This window comes from Entelurus aequoreus, linkage group LG09, assembly GCF_033978785.1.
Source record: "Entelurus aequoreus isolate RoL-2023_Sb linkage group LG09, RoL_Eaeq_v1.1, whole genome shotgun sequence".
NCBI classification, from domain to species: domain Eukaryota; kingdom Metazoa; phylum Chordata; class Actinopteri; order Syngnathiformes; family Syngnathidae; genus Entelurus; species Entelurus aequoreus.
Window position 1 is genome coordinate 44988348 of NC_084739.1, and position 17650 is coordinate 45005997.

At 37.2% G+C, this 17650-nt stretch overlaps 2 protein-coding genes across 3 annotated transcripts in view; both read left to right on the plus strand.

Moving 5' to 3' along the window:
- The first annotated feature begins 568 nt into the window (after window positions 1–568).
- On the plus strand, window positions 569–1192 carry lhb (luteinizing hormone subunit beta). 2 transcript variants are annotated; one of them, XM_062058820.1, is made up of 3 exons: window positions 569–641; window positions 721–854; window positions 931–1192. In XM_062058820.1, the coding sequence occupies exons 1-3, from the start codon at window positions 578–580 to the stop codon at window positions 1165–1167; spliced, it is 435 nt and encodes a 144-aa protein (XP_061914804.1). In that variant the 5' UTR covers window positions 569–577; the 3' UTR covers window positions 1168–1192. The 2 variants fall into 2 exon arrangements, with proteins under 2 accessions (XP_061914804.1, XP_061914805.1); XM_062058821.1 differs by having other exon boundaries at window positions 583–641; window positions 736–854.
- Window positions 1193–3785: 2593 nt separating this feature from the next.
- papolg (poly(A) polymerase gamma) overlaps window positions 3786–17650 on the plus strand; it is a 79634-nt gene continuing 65769 nt past the window's right edge. The window contains exons 1-4 of the mRNA XM_062058817.1: window positions 3786–4122; window positions 8155–8313; window positions 13429–13495; window positions 13582–13663. Of these exons, the coding sequence (XP_061914801.1) occupies window positions 4106–4122; window positions 8155–8313; window positions 13429–13495; window positions 13582–13663 (325 nt within the window). The 5' untranslated portion in view covers window positions 3786–4105. The remainder of the gene's footprint in view (window positions 4123–8154; window positions 8314–13428; window positions 13496–13581; window positions 13664–17650) is intronic.

The following is a 17650-nucleotide window of genomic DNA, read 5'->3' on the forward strand; positions in this document are numbered from 1 at the left end:
TCACTGGTTTTGGGGTTTGTAGTTCAGGTCCTTTTATGCGTAAAATACACACACGTGCACACACGGACCAACCATAGCGATATTGTAATAATGTCAGTCTATAATCATACATAAAAAAAACAGAGTGATAAAATAATGATCATTGTAGTGATCATTTGAAATAATTGTGTTTCATTTCCTGAGTGAAGGCTGTCAGGATTACATGAACCTCTCTTGTTACTGTTGTTATGGTGAAAAGGTCCTTTCCAACACGTATGCACATTCACAAGTTCTTCATCACCATCATCATCAAATTTGAAGACCAGCCCAGTTTGAGAGGTGTGTCATCCTCATAACATTTAAAAGTCAGCCGGTCTCCCTCTTAAGCATACCACACTCAGGTCAGTACCGTTTATTTCTTTTCATGCTCATTTATGCAACTAAAATTGCATGTACTGACTAGGTGAAAATGGACACTGATTAAGATATTGATCAATTGGTAGTGCAGTGTAGTGATTATTGGCAGTTCGATTGTATAGAGATTGTATTTATTTGTTACCACATTGTGAGCTTGTTGGCTGTGCAGATCCATGAAGTCATGGCACCAAAGATGCTGACTTTGTTTTTGACCCTGTATGCATTTTGGTGGATCGGCGCCCAAGGTGATGTGTTCTGTTTTGTAGCATTGTTTTGTGTTATGTAGTGTTGTTATGTAATGTTTTTTTCTAATCATGTGACCAGATGCATCATGTTTAGAAATCACCAGGTATCCATTGTGTCAACCGGTGGTTAAAAAGCTATCCTTAGAGAAAGACGGATGCAAGTCATGTCACATCGTTGAGACAACCATCTGTGAGGGTTATTGTGTCACCAAGGTAAAGTTGGCATTTGCCTTCAAAGATAAGCTCTGTGGACTCTGCAAGAATTTTTTTTCGGTTCTCCTCCATCCAGTACCCAATTTCCATGGATTCCTTCTGGCGCTATGGCCCCCAAAGTGTATGCTTGTACCAGGAGGTGCGTTACGAAAAGTTCCAGCTGTCCAACTGTCTTCCAGGTGTGGACCCAGAGGTCAAGTACCCCGTGGCAATCGGATGCAAATGTGGTGCCGTCCCGATCGAAACTACCTACTTTGCCATGGGAAAAAACAAACCTGACCAGTGTTGTGATGAGCAAAACATGATTGACTAAAAGCATGTGATTTTTGTGACCTTAAACAGCACAACAAAAACAAATAAAAGTGATTCCTGCAATGTATGTGTGCTGTATTTATCTATTCATATGCATTTCAAAAGCAGCATCATGGCTGATGTCACACTGGGTCACAGTGCTCAGTTGCAACATTTGCTGGTTTCATCCACTCACATCATAATATGAAGATAGGCCTTATTGCCTCAACACTTGGTTATGGTATTAGTTTATTTCAAACATGCAAACAGTTACAATATGGTACATCTCATATTTACAGTTTCCTACTACAGCATTTCTGAAAAAAGTAGGAAGATGCAAAGCTTATACTGTATTTAATTCTACCCCTTAGGTTTTGTGGCAATTTGTAAGACATTTTGTTTGTAATCAATCTGTAATACAAACAGTTGATAATGAGTAACTTGTGAGTCACATCAATAAATAGTATGATAGTCAAAAATTGTAACTAGGTTCAAGAAAAAAAGCATTTGATACTATAGATCATTCTATATTATTGTCCAAGTTGTATTCATTTGGTGTGAGAGGAGTAGTTTTAGACTGGCTAAGAAGTTATTTAGATAATAGACAAGAGTTTGTGGATTTTATGGGTAATACATCTGAACAAATGAGGATTGAATGTGGAATTCCACAAGGTTCGGTTTTGGGACCAAAATTGTTTATTTTATATATTAATGATATATGTGAGGTATCAAAGTTATTGAAATTTGTATTATTTGCGGACGACACCAACTTTTATAGTTCGGGACACGACTTAAAAGCATTATCAAAAATTATTGAACAGGAAATGATTAAACTTAAGAGATGGTTTGATGCCAATAAATTATCATTAAATGTAGAAAAAACAAAGTTCATGATTTTTTGTAAGAGGAAAAGGGAGGAAACGATCAAATTGTCAATAAATGGAATAGATATTGAAAGGGTTTCTGAACTTAGATTTTTAGGAGTGATACTGGATGACGGTCTGACATGGAAATCTCATATTGCACATCTGCGGAAAAAGATGTCTAAGAGTATTTTTATATTAAATAAGGTAAAATATGTGTTAGATTATAGGGCAATGCGTATATTGTATTGTGCACTTATATTGCCATATATCAACTACTGTGTGGAAGTGTGGGGGAACACATATAAGAGTAACATAAAGGCATTGTATCAACTACAGAAAAGAGCTATAAGGATTATTCATAAAGTAGATTACTTAGAACACACTAACATATTATTCATTAATTCAGGTTTATTGAAATTACAGGAGCTAGTAAAGTTACAGACATTATGTGTCATGTTTAAGGCTAAAAGCAAAACATTACCAGCAAATTTACAAAAAATGTTTGTCATCACTTCTGAGAATGAAGAGCATAGAAGAAAAGGTCATTTCCAACATCAGTATTCAAGGACAACTTTAAAACAAATGTGTATATCAGTGGTGGGGGTTAAACTATGGAATTCTCTTTATAATGAGATAAAAGATTGTAAAAATATATTCAAATTGAAAAAAATATATAAAGACAGAACAATAAAATCATATGGACAGCCATAAGTGTTTACATTTTGCTTTATATTTATTAATTTACTTGTTTTTTGCCTGGTTTTGTATCTGTTTTGTATCATCCTGTGAGGTGTACCTGTATATTACTTCTTTTGTATTTTTGTTCGGTTTGTACTTCATGAAGTTTTGCACTTGTGTTTTTTTTGTTTTGTTTTGTTTTGTTTTGTTTTCGTTATATTTGGATGTAATTGTTGGTTCACATATCATTAAGTAAGACTATGTATTATGTGAAGGGGGCAGGAAAATATAAGATTTTTCTTCATCCTGCTCCTTCTCAGGCATTGGTGTGTAACGGTGTAACTGAATAATTGTGGTATAATTGTCTATCAAAGATGCACATCAATGAAGGAGATAAATAAAAAAAAAAAAAAAAAAAAAAAAAAAAAAAAAAAAAAAAAGAGGTTCCACAGCCTCCGTAGCAGAACCTCCAGGTTCTGTAACAGTTTCTTCCCCCAGGCCATAAAACTTGAACGCATCATAATAATCCCCTCAATTCCCCCCCAAAACGGATTAACTCGCTGGAACATAAAGACAATATAACATACATCCATACACGTGGATGCATATGCAAAGGTGCAATTTATGTATCTGTACAGTAATCTATTTATTCATATATGCACCTTATTGCTCTTTTATCTTGCACTACCATGAGCTAATGCAACAAAAATGTTGTTTGTAGTGTAAAGTTTAAATTTGAAAGACAATAAAATGAAGTCTAAGTCAGATATTTATCAGGATTATTCCTCCTTGTACTTTATAAACACTTTTAGTCTGAACAGTTTCTTAAACTGGATTGTATTCATATTCTTACTTTTTTTTTTTACTTCTTTGCTTGATCCATTCCATGATTTGGTTTCACATACTGATATGCTGAATGTGTTTTAAATGTTGTTTGTGCATGCAAATGTTTAAGTAGATTTTAAACATTAGTTGGTTTTGTTTATATAACTGTCACACCATTTAATAAATTTGTTATAATGACCATATTTCATCTATAATCATTAGTTTCACTTTTGCTGTAAATTGTGGCGGGCCTGGGTGGTCACGTGATGCATAGTCTCTGCACGCCGACGTCATCCCAACAAACTCTTTCAGATTTGTAGTTTTCAACAAAAGGGTCCTCGGTACTCGGGCGCGTGTGTAGTTTATAGGCTCTTTTGGAAGATTTATTTATGAAGATAATTTCCCCTCGAAGATTTCACGCGGAAATGTTAACCCATAAGAAGTGATTCCGGTTCAATGGGAAGCTTTTGAGCTGCTCTCTCGAAAGTGACCATTGTTGTAATCAGGTCGAGGCTGTTGTTATTTCTACTTGCTGACCTTAGTTAAAACACAGCTTTTACAACAGTAAAAGGGTCAAGTATTGTAAGTGTGATGAAAGAAATGTCAAGGTAAGACAAACATGGGTCCTGACTTTCCTCAGTGGGTGCATTTGCGAGAAAGAAACAGAAAGAATAGGCTAAATGCTAACTTTAGCCTAGCTAACTGTCATAATAACCAAATAAGGCCCGTAGCCATTGCTTGCTCGCTAGGCCGTTACGTTGATGTTTGTTCAATTGTAAGATAAATGGTGCCACACAGTGACGTGCGTTAACTTGTAGCTTGTCTCTGATTCGGTGCAAACTCTTAAAGTATGTTTAAAGTGAGGTCATTAAGTCATTTTCGTCGTAGCAGGAAGCTAACGTTTTCGCCCATGCTAGCCCTTGCAACCTGTTAGCGGGCTCACGGCTAATGCTGGCACTCTTAAAGCGAGGGGGTTGCATAGTAACTACTTTACTTTTTTTAAAATCACGTTTACGATTTGTCATATTTTAAGTGTACTGTTTGAAACCGGTTACATTTATTTCGCGTTGTTTGTAGAGCATGAGACGAAACGTACTGCAAAAGCAACAACAACACGACGATTTTGTCAGTAACACCAACTAACCAACATGTATTTAAAAAGCAGACAAATGTTGTGAAACAGTACTGTTATGTGTCATCTTGCGCATTAGTTCACTCGCTTAGCAGATTTAGAACAACCCAAATATGTCCGATATTCGTGTATAACTTACTTATCTCCTGTTGCATTATTTCAGTATTGTTAAAGACCGACAGTCCAAATAAGTTACTACTATCGTTGATGCCTACCTGCAACTAACTGTAATGGCAACTTTGTAAAGTTAAAAAAAATGGTGTTCTTAGTTGAACACAGTTTTACAGCAGGAAGAGGGTTTAAATGTTGTGTGATGAAATAAATGTTAGGGTAAGACACATGTGGGTCCTAACTCTCTTCAGTGTGTGTTGTATTCCGGGAAACAACCAGAAAGAATAAGTTAAATGCTAACTTTAGCTTAGCTAACTGTCATAATAACCAAATAAAGAAGACACGTAGCCACCGCTTCTTGGCTAGGCTGTTACGTTGATGTTTGTCCAATTGTAAGATAAATGTCATACAGTGACGTGCTTTCACTTGTAGCTTGTCTCTGATATAGTGGAAAATCCTTAAAATCGGTTTACAGTGAGGTCATTAAGTCATTTTCGTCGTAGCAGAAAGCCAACTTTTTTGCCCGATGCTGAATTAGCCGGCTAGCTCTTGCATCCTTTTAGCTGGCTCTCAGCTAATGCTCGCACACTTAAAGTGAGGTTGTGCATTTTGACTTAATTTTATTATGTTTGGGATTTGTCATATTTGAGTGTGCTGTTTGTAACTGGTTACATTTATTTGGTGTTGTTGATGGAACATGGGACCTAATGCACTGCAAAAGCAACAACACAACAAATTAGTCAGTGACATGATCAACTAGGCAACATTTATATAAAAAAGAGCCACATGTTGTGAATCAGTAGAAACTTTACCCCAGATTTCCACTGAATGCGGAATAGGACCCACACGGTGGCAGACTTTTTCCGTTGTTTTCAAGTCAATGTGTCTGTTTCCACCGCCTGCGGAACGTCAGCGACATGCCGTCGAAGTACCGTACTGCATCGCTGTGCTAAATCTACGCTGCGCTTCTATATTTTCCGTTCACCGCAACAAATGTGTTTAATTTAGCTAAAATGTGCTTGTGTTGGATAGGAAGTCATGCACAAACACAAAATAACTTATCTGGTTTACTTCAAAATTAAATATTCTGTTTTCTATTCTTATCATATTTTACATTTTGAAACGTCATAATGGGCAGCGACAGACATGAAGTTACCTCGTCAAAGCTTTTCAGACATAATTTCACCTTGTTGACACAAATGGAGGAGGACATGCTGTTTCTGGAGGTTCAAAATTAAAGGATAATATGCAGGCATATACCAGGCAGCTATATGGGGCCTGAGTCAAATAACTGCTGATTTGGGGACCGGGAAAGCAGGGGAGTGGTTGTTGTGACACGCTCTTTAGGTATGATGTTACTAGAGGTGGGGGAAACAATTGATTTTTAGAGCCATCAGAATTTGGACATGGACGATTATAGAATCGATTAGTAAACATTGATAATTTATTTATTGTAAATAAAGTAATGGAGACAGTTCTAAAATTTGTCTCACTGCAGCGAGCCACCTAACCGAGAGATCCGACCAGCTTCTTTACTATCGGGCACTTATGGTCCAGTTTTGCACACATTTTCATTAATTTAATAACTTTGGGAATTAATTTAACTGTTTCTTATTCCAAATGAATTGTTTTTTTATAGTTGCAACTAACTATTAATTTGATAATCGATTCATCTGTCGATTATTACTTCGATTAATCGGTTAAAAATCGGATAAAAGAGACAAACTACATTTCTATCCTTTCCAGTATTTTATTGGGGAAAAAGACAACATACTGGCACCATATTATTTTGATTATTGTTTCTCAGCTGTTTGTACATGTTGCAGTTTATAAATAAAGGCTTATAAAAAAAAAATAAAAAAAATTGCCTCTGCGCATAGCATAGATCCAACGAATCGATGACTAAATTAATCGGCAACTATTTTTATAATCGATTTTAATCGATTAGTTGTTGCAGCCCTAGTTGCAAGTAGAGATGTCCGATTATGGCTTTTTTTTGCCAATATCCGATATTCCGATATTGTCCAACTCTTAATTACCGATTCTGATATTAACCGAGACCGATATATACAGTCGTGGAATTAACACATTATTATGCCTAATTTTGTTGTGATGCCCCGCTGGATGCATTAAACAATGTAACAAGGTTTTCCAAAATAAATCAACTCAATTTATGGAAAAAAATGCCAACATGGCACTGCCATATTTATTATTGAAGTCACAAAGTGCATTATTTTTTTTAACATGCCTCAAAACAGCAGCTTGGAATTTGGGAGGTTGAGGTGGGGGGGAGTAGCGGGGGGGGGGGGGGGTGTATATTGTAGCGTCCCTGAAGAGTTAGTGCTGCAAGGGGTTCTGGGTATTTGTTCTGTTGTGTTTATGTTGTGTTACGGTGCGGATGTTCTCCCGAAATGTGTTTGTCATTCTTATTTGGTATGGGTTCACAGTGTGGCGCATATTTGTACCAGTCTTATAGTTGTTTATACGGCCACCCTCAGTGTGACTTGTATGGCTGTTGACCAAGTATGCCTCGCATTCACTTGTGTGTGTGAAAAGCCGTAGATATTATGTGCCTTTTAAGGTTTATTGGCGCTCTGTACTTCTCCCTACGTCCGTGTACACAGCGGCGTTTTAAGAAGTCATAAATTTTACTTTTTGATATCGATCATTTTGAAACCGATACAGATAATTTCCGATATTACATTTTAAAGCATTTATCGCAGTCCGATATTATCGGACATCTCTAGTTGCAAGTGATAAACGCTTATTTAGTGAAGCGAATTTTTTTTAAACTGCATCAATATACGTAAATTAAAGATGCATCAATAGTCGATTTTTAATCGACTCGTAGCTCCTGAATCGTAATCGAATCGTGAGGTGCCCAAAGATTCCCACTTGTAGATGTTACTGTTGTATTGTTGCTTGCTACAAAAAATAAAGTTGTTTATCAAGGCAAAATTGTCGCCTGTGTTGCTGTTCAGCACATATTTTAATGGTAATACCAAGTTTATTTACTTCTGCTCTTATGGAAGAACAAAATATACTGTTTATGAATAGCTTTACTACATCTCCCCTCATCACGTGATTACGTGCGAATTTGCCAGATCTTGTAAAAGTCTGTGCTATTTTGCTGCGTGACGGAGAACTGCGGTGGGGATTGCCGGACTATGGATGGCGGTGCTGGTACAGGGCGGTTTTGTTCAGCAGCCATTCTGCATAAAGTGTAAATCCAGGGTTGTTAGTTTGCCTCATGGGTTTATTCACCTAATTTTAACAAATCCAATATTTTTAATATTCATGTATAACCTGTCATCCAAGAAGAAGTTGGACACATATGTTATACATATTTATCTGTTGTTATTGTGTGATGTTCTCTATATGTTCTGTTACTTTGCAGCAACATGCCTGGTGGGCAGCCGCCTCAGAAACACTACGGCATCACGTCGGCAATTAGTCTTGCTCCCCCAGGAGACATGGACCACCAGTACACCAAAAAGCTATGCGACGCTATGAAGCCTTTTGGAGTGTTTGAAGATGAAGAAGAGTTGAACCACAGGTGAGTGTCTGGGTGTGGATGCAAAATCATTTAGGATCTCTGGATTATTCCTTTTATCTGTGTTTAATCAGTATTTGTTGCAGATGTTATTTTGAGCATGACTAGGAAAAAAACCTACCATGGGGCCAAAAGTGTTACTAGTGCCAGGAGGGATGTAACGATTGCCGGTATTAATGATAAACTGTGGTAAAAGTTAGAATTTGGTTTCAAATTAAAATGATCAGTGTTTGACAAACTCACAGACCAGTGATATTGCTCCTTTTTAGAGAAGCAAGCTAGTGCACTACTTGCTAGCTCCAATGCTATAACATGAATGCAAGACACTTATGTATACCGTTTTAAAGGTAATTTTTTTTATCCCGAAAACCATATATATCACAAGATAGTATTTTTTTATCATACATACATACATTTTTTAGCGCGGTTATTTTTACCAAAATTATCAGAGTTATTATTATTGAAGTATTTTTAAATGTTCTCAACATTTTCCAAACTTACTTTTATTAAAATCTTTCAGCCAAGTTTTATTTGAAAACACATCACATTCATTTTAATTCAGGTATAAATGTAATGTGCAGATGGAAGCAACACAAGCATTAGAAACAAAGTAATATGGCAGAAACAAAATAAGTAAATAAAAATACATTTAAAAATTGTGCTAGATGGCATCATAGACATAAGAGATAAACAACAAAAACAAACGTAAGAATTTTGCACAATGTCACCTGATGGCCATAAGACGTAACTGCACTTTTTGTCCACATAGATAAAAATGGTGCTTATATATGAGATCTAGTTTTACACAAAGGGCTGCACGATTTAGGCCAAAATAATAGTTACGATTATTTTTATCAATATTGAGTGGGACAAGCGGTAGAAAATGGACGGATGGAAGGAAATAATGATTATTCATTACGTTAAGTAAAACGGGGTTGGGTGTGAACACGACGCCATTATGTAATTTATTATGTCTAATAAGGTTATAGATAAACGTTATTCAAATATTTAAAGACAAATATTTGTCTTTTTGGTCATTGATAGTATCAACATGTCAACTTTTTCTCATATGATGCCTTTATATCTATTTTTACATTTTGATAGTATTGTTTTTTTAAGTTATGTACATTCACATGTCCTAAATGTATGTTCATGTATATGCTGTAACGGGACAGATCCATTAAGAATTTGAACAGAAATATGTTGTATATGAATTAACTATACACCATAAAAGATTAGCAAAATGCTATGTCACATAAGTGGTTTTTAAAGTAATAACTTTGTGAAATTGAAAACCACCCCACAAGTAATGTAAAAAAAAAAACATGATGTGTACCTTTTGATATCAATGCAAAACATGAAGCAGTTTGGCTAATTAAGATAAATTCAAATAAACAAGCTTTGTTCTCCAACACCATGTGGTTCAGTGTAACAGTTTGGCCAAAAACAAACAAACCGGAGTGATACATACATACATACATCTAATACACAATTTTCGTAACCTCACTAACAACTCCGCGTGTTGGCATTTAACAGCCTGCGTTAAAGTCCATGAGATGACAAAACATTAACTCTCAGTCACAGCAGCTGAGTGAAGGATGCTGTGTTAAGAAAATGAAAGCAACATCACATACATTTGCAAGAAAAAGTATGTGAACCCTTTGGGATTTCTTGGATTTCTTTATATATTGGACATGAAATGTGTTCTGATCTTCATATAAGTCACAACAATAGACAAACGTAGTCTGCTTAAACTAATACTGCACAAAACATTTTTTTCCTTTTTTATTTAACAGTGCAGGTTTGGAAAAACTGAACTTTTGGATTTATTAACTGGACCCTCTTTTGGGATCAATAACTTGCAGACCAGATCTGTACAATAGTCCGGAGGAATTTTAGACCATTCGTCTTTACAAAACTTTCAGTTCAGCAATGTTCTTGGGATGTCTGGTGTGAATTGCTCTCTTGAGGTCATGCCACAGCATCTCAGTCGGGTTGAGGTCAAGACTCTTGTTTGGGCCACTCGGTTTAAGCCATTCTGTTATTGATTTACTTTTATGCTTTGGGTCGTTGTCCTGTTGCATCTCCCATCCTCTTTTGAGCTTCAGTGGGGGGTGCGATGCCAGAGGTGGCGCGTGTCCTCGTGGGACATGCTTTTTTTGCCGTACAAGAACCTGATGAAGCGTATGTCGCACTTGGCTTCACTGTAACCACGGTGGGAGACGAGGAAAGGTGTGGTGTTTTCCTTTAATGTTAATAAGCTGACAATAATATGCAGAGGTATAGTTGTAACAATTTTATAGACAAATTGCACTATTTATAGTCACAGTGGAGAGTAGGGGGGTGCAAAATAATTTCATCTTCCTGGGGGGCGGTACAGAAAATATTTGAGAAGCACTGCTGTAGACAATGGACATCCAGGCTTTTAGAGGTACTTTTGTAACCTTTTCCAGCTTCATGTAAGTCAACAATTATTGATTGTAGGTTTTCATAGAGCACTTTTGTGCAAGACATCATGCAATACTTCTTGAGAACAGCAAACTCAAAACTGGTGTGTGTTTTTATAGGGCAGGGCAGTTTTAACCAATATCTGCAATCTCTTCACATTGGTTGGACTCCAGGTTGGCTGAGTTCTGGCTCCGATTGACTCTTAGATAAGTCATTAGCTTAGGGGTTGACATACTTTTTCCATCCTTTACTGTGAATGTTATATGTTGTGGTCAGTAAAAAAATGAAAATGGGACATTTTTGTGCTGTATTAGTTTAAGCAGACTGTTTATCTATTGTTGGGGCTTTGATGAAGATCAGAACACATTTTATGAATAATTTATGCAGAAATCCAAGTAATCCCAAAGGGTTTACATACTTTTTCTTGTACTGTATTATTGTCCTCCACGGTATACTTTAAGTGTGGGACAAATGCGTCTGTCTCCAATACTGTCCACACCTGTCACCATCTAATAACAACAGTGCACTCATAAACGCACGCTGAGACCGTACGCTGTGGAAGTGAAGCTAGAGAAAAAATTGAAACAAAGAGATCAGCTCCTTTCACTCGGAGGGACAATGTTTTCTCAAGCCAAACGGCGCAAGTGCGACTCTGTTTCCAGGAAAAAAAGCAGTGTTGCCTAAAATGCATTAATAAATGCCGGTTTTAGATAATAAAATATTTAAACGGTAATAGTAACCGTCACAATACCGTTTACTGTTGCATCCCTATTATGTACACACAAAATGTATGCCAATTTTGCTTTTCTTTTCTACTTTAATTATAAAATACATTTGAGATGGGACAAGACCATTACAAAAAAATCGTAGTTTTGACCGTGTAAACTAGGGCTATTTCTATTTCCCACGTGACGCCACTTCAAGGAAGATATTGCTACCACTGCTGTTGCCGTGATGTCAATAAAAGACGAAGGCAGCGGGTGATCGCTCAAAGGCAACATCCTTACAGCCCCTTTGACATTACTGATTGGGCATGTGGGTCCTTCCGACTGTGGGTCGGCCTTTATTGCCGGAAAGGGACCCGTGAGAGGGCCCGGTGCCGCGATGCCACCTCGCTTCCCTCGACTGAGCGGAAGCGAGACGAAACGACGCGTCTGCCTGTCCTGCAATGGGGCCCCGCTGGTTTAAGTTGCCTCTAAATGCGAAAAAAGTGTTTTCATCATGCTTTTGCGAAACACACGAAACGTCTCAAAAACCACCTCAGAGAGCGCAAAAATGCTTTAGCAATATTTGAGTTTTTCCGAAATGTGAGCATTTCCATTACCAGTTTTCTTATTGCAGTATTTGGTTTTGCGCATTTCTAGGGGAAAAGCAGCTTCTGTGCTGTCTTCATGTCTTGTCTTCAAGTGATAGAAAATAATTTGTGTTCAAGTCACTAGCAACTGGGGATGTAAATCTCTTTGTGATCTCTTTGTGATGCAATTTGATTTAGTGTATGATCAATTTAATTTGATTCCATGGTTAGCATTTGTTGATGAACACATTTTTTTTTTTACACCACAAAAAAAACAAAGGCATTTTTTCTTTTGCATGCTCTCCTGCTCCTGTTAGAGGATGAATATTTAGGACCACGGCACCAAGCGCTCAGGTTCGATCTGTTCAAGCAAAGTCTCTGAGCATGAACTGATGAAAACTACTCTGATGAGAGGTCAAATGTCTTCTGGGACAACTGATCAATTGAATGCCATGAGAATAACAATAACCTGATGAATGAGAGCACCCATAGACACATTCATCTTCAAATATAAAAAAATGTACACTCTATAAATGTGAGATGCTTCCAGTATTTTTTTAAATTTTTAACATAACATGTATTATATGTTGAATAAAATTAAAAGGCAAGTCAACACGTCTATGGGTTCAAGTCAATGGCTTTATTGGGTGGGTAGGCCTTCTGGGACGAGGATGGGAAGTAACGTGTGTTGTGGATGTGTAAGGTGAAAGCAATGTTGCCGGAAAAGACGGCGAGACGTGGAAATTGAGCCCGTTGTACGAGAATGTTGCATTTTGTGAAATATAGAAAGTTAAACTGGGAATCTGTGTGAGCCTCTATTACTTGGGATGTTACAATATTGATGGACACCACAGCACAGAGACTCTCGTGTTGTTTTAAAGACAAAACCTGTCAACGTATTTCTAGTTCGGCGCCATAACCAGTTTATCTTTGTGTTAATGTAAGCATTCACAGCGGAATCTTACCGATTGGGGGGACTGTAACAAATGTAGCCGAACCGGCCATTTCTCGAGCCGGTTGTCTGGTCGCATCGGTTTATCGTTAACCCTACTAACAATAAATTGGTGGTGGCATGTTTTGTACATTAGTCTACCTATGTTTGGTAGAAGAGATCCTCTCTCCTCTTTTTTACCCCAATTCCTCTTTAAGTTTTTTTGTTTGTTTAGCTTCTATTTTATTTTCCGTCTGTGCAATGTTAACATCCATGTTAGTTACAGCTCAGACGTTAAAATTATTTTAAACAATAAAGCGCTATATTGTACAATTAACAGTTTCATGTAGTACTACAATAAATAACATAATATTGCACAGCACAGATAAGAGTGTACTATTTATTAATTGTATGAATCACCAACTTAAATACTTTGTGATTTCAGACTTGCGGTTCTGGGAAAGTTGAATAACTTCGTTAAAGAATGGATCGCAGAGATCAGTGAATTGAAGGTAGGTTAAATGTTTGAAAACATTTAAGATGCTGTATGAAATCCATTTTGGTTTTAAAAGGCAAATTAAATCCTGTCTTCCAACAGAACCTTCCACCATCAGCGATAAGCTGTGTCGGGGGCAAGATATTTACATTTGGTTCATATCGTCTTGGAGTCCATACAAAAGGTATGTCAAGATACTTTGTCTTACCAACATAAGGTCAGTTTTCACTTGGATGATTTTTGTCTATTTTGTTGAAGAGTACAAAAACAGCAAAAATATATGTCGCAGATGACACGTTTAAAATGCAATGTGCAAAACTATGGTTTTAAATTATGGAATATCTTTTGTAGTCAAATGTTTTGTTTTCGTTTTGAATGCCATGCATTGGGAATATCAAACACTTGAGTGTCTGACCCTAGATTTCCACTGGATGCAAATCGGCTGCACAACAGTGCCTCCACGGCGGCAGACTCTTTCCGTTACTATTCTGGTCAATGTTTCAGTTTCCACCGCTGGCAGATGCCTGCACACGACGCCGCCATGCCGGTGACGTACCGTATCCATGCGCTAAATATACGCAGAACTTCTGTCTTTCTGTCTTTGCCTGTTTCCGCAACAAGGATCTCATGTGTGAGACAGGAAGTCATATACAAACACAAAATAAATTATCTGGGTTACTCTCAATTTAAAATACTCCAAAGGCAGATCGTATTTAATAAATAAATGATAAATGGGTTATACCTGTATAGCGCTTTTCTACCTTCAAGGTACTCAAAGCGCTTTGACAGTATTTCCACATTCACCCATTCACACACACATTCACACACTGATGGCGGGAGCTGCCATGCAAGGCGCTAACCAGCAGCCATCAGGAGCAAGGTGAATTTCACACTTTAAAACGTCCTAATGGGCGGGGACGGACCTAAAGTCAACTTGTCAAAAGTTTTCAGACATTATTTTAACTAGTAGACATAAATGTATCCAAATTCAAATAATTATATTACAGGCATATCTTGTACAGCTATTTCGGGGCTCTTGTGATAGGGCTGAACAATTAGGGCAAAAACAAAAATGATAATAATTTTTGATTGATACTGAAATCACAATCAATAACAGGAATTTTAATTAACTTGAAAACATGAGTTAGAATTGTACCACCAAAACTCAACTTAATATATAATTTGTATATAAATTGATAACAAACAAGTAGGGATGTCACGGGATGACATTTTTTTTATCACAGTTATTGTGACTAAAATAATCACGGTTGTCATTATTGCTTTATTTTTAAATGTGCTCAAAATTTTTAGAAAATCCTTATACTGAACTCGTTTAACCAATTTTTTATTAAAAAACACAAAATGTATGTACCGGTATGTACTTCAAGTACAAAATGTAATGTGCATATGAAAGCAATACAAGCATTATAAATCAAGTAATATGCAGAAACAAAATCCATCCATCCATCCATTTTCTACCGCTTATTCCCTTCGGGGTCGCGGGGGGCGCTGGAGCCTATCTCAGCTACAATCGGGCGGAAGGCGGGGTACACCCTGGACAAGTCGCCACCTCATCGCAGGGCCAGCACAGATAGACAGACAACATTCACACTCACATTCACACACTAGGGCCAATTTAGTGTTGCCAATCAACCTATCCCCAGGTGCATGTCTTTGGAGGTGGGAGGAAGCCGGAGTACCCGGAGGGAACCCACGCAGTCACGGGGAGGACATGCAAACTCCACACAGAAAGATCCCGAGGCCGGGATTGAACTCACGACTACTCAGGACCTTCGTATTGTGAGGCAGATGCACTAACCCCTCTCCCACCGTGCTGCCCCAGAAACAAAATAACAAAAATAAATTTGAAAATTGTGCAAGATGGCAACTTGACATAACTGCGCTTTTTGTTCATATAAATAAAAAATAGTGTTCATTTGTGAGTTCTAGTCTTACATATAGGGCTGCCCAGTTATGGCCAAAATAATAATTAAGATTATTTTTATCAATATTGAAATCACAATTATTTATTATGTTAAGTAAAACAGTGTTGGGGTGGGGTGTGAACATGACACTATCATGTAAATTGTAATATCTAATAAAACATTTTTATAGAGAGGTATTTTGTAAGTTATGTAAATTTACTTGTTCTAATTTATGTACATAGGCCTGGGCCGATAACACATTTTGTTTGACGATATATTGACCTGCGAATTATTGCCGATTAACAATATTATTGCCGTTATTTTCATGAGGCCAAATTAACCATTGATGTAATAATGATACATAATTTTTATGCATGTATATCCTTTCAAATGCAATAAACTTGTATTTCTTGTGTATTTTAACCTTATAGTTGAAATGATAGCGGTTACATTTCCAAGTTAAATAAAACAAACAAATAACTAAAATATACTTTGTTAGCAAAAGTTTGCACTTGAATAAAAATTATATATATATATATATATACATACATACATACATACATACATACATACATACATAATGAGGGGTGTGGGAAAAAATCGATTCGAATTCGAATTGCGATCGATCGATTCTCATTTTTTTTTAAATTATTTATTTATTTTTTTATTTCATTTATTTATTTTTGAAATTAATCAATCCAACAAAACAATACACAGCAATACCATAACAATGCAATCCAATTCCAAAACCAAACCCGACCCAGCAACACTCAGAACTGCAATAAACAGAGCAATTGAGAGGAGACACAAACATGACACAGAACAAACCAAAAGTAGTGAAACAAAAATGAATATTATCAATAAGGCTGAAACGACGCGTCGACGTCATCGGTTACGTAAATACGTCGACGCCGTTTTTGTACGTCGACGCGTCGCATATTTACGTCACACTACCGTCATGGCGAAGCGCAAAGCAGACGATCAAAGCAGACGATCAAAGCAGACGATGCGAGCGGTGCGAGCGAGGGGGGAAAAGCATGCCAAAAGTGTGGGAGTATTTCAATAAACGGCCTAATAATGTTGTTGTATGCACACTGTGTCGAGCGGAAATGGCCTATCATAGCAGCACAACGGCTATGAACGAACATTTGAAAAGAAAACCATCAACTAGTCAATCGTCCGCGCGAGCATACGTTGTCATCATTACACAAAAACATGAATGTGTCATTTGTATCTGCTAGGGGTGTAACGGTACGTGTTTTGTATTGAACCGTTTCGGTACGGGGCTTTCGGTTCGGTACGGGGGTGTACCGAACGAGTTTCTAAGCTAAAGCTAACTTTAGCTGCTAAAGTCTTAACAAGCTGCTTCGCTCCTGCTTCTGTCTCAGCACGCAGCATTATCCCACCCACACAACCATCTGATTGGTACACACGCAGCATTGTCCCACCCACACAACCATCTGATTGGTACACACGAAGCATTATCAGCCAATCAGCAGTGTGTATTCAGAGCGCATGTAGTCAGCGCTTCAGCGTGGAGCAGATAGGTGTTTAGCAGGTGAGCATCAGGCAGCGGACTCTCCCCAAATGATAATAAACACCTCCCAGTCAACTACTAGTAACATCACTATGAGCCCGTTGACCTTCTAGAAATATAAACTGCAGCTCAGCTCGCTCGCAGTCCTGGCTTGAGGTGAAGGCTAATTACCTCTCAGTTCCAGCCACATCGACCCCTTCTGAGCGCCTATTTTCAGCTGCTGGGAATATTGTAAACAAGAAAAGAACCAGAGCATGTACACATGCTAACCTTTCTTCATTACAACTGTTAGTCACTCACTGGAATGAGTAGAATTGGTTATTGTGTACTGTGTTGGACTGGATGTTTATTTTGCACATTTTAAAAGCAATACTTAATGTTTACAGTGCTCCAGAATATTTAGATTGGCACTTTTTTGTATTGGATGTTTATCTTTATTTTTGCACATTTTAGCAAATAAGCAATACTTTCACTTTTGTTGAAATGTTTACACTGTTGTTACAGAATATTTCGTTTTGCACTTTTTTGTATTGGATGTTTATCTTTATTTTTGCACATTTTAAAGCAAAATAAGCAATACTTTTACTTTTGAAATGCTTATACTATTGCAGAATATTAAGATTTGCACTGGATGTTGACTTTTATATTTGCACATTAAAAAGCAAATAAGCTACTTTTAATTTTGTTAAATGTTAAAAGTTTTAAATGT

What these genes read in the sequence shown, in the direction of transcription:
- lhb (XM_062058820.1), top strand. Translation starts at nt 578, where the DNA reads ATGGCACCAAAGATGCTGACTTTGTTTTTGACCCTGTATGCATTTTGG. An exon ending in TTGGTGGATCGGCGCCCAAG is followed by an intron (nt 642 to 720) that starts GTGATGTGTTCT and finishes TCATGTGACCAG; the next exon opens with ATGCATCATGTTTAGAAATC. An exon ending in AGGGTTATTGTGTCACCAAG is followed by an intron (nt 855 to 930) that starts GTAAAGTTGGCA and finishes TCCTCCATCCAG; the next exon opens with TACCCAATTTCCATGGATTC.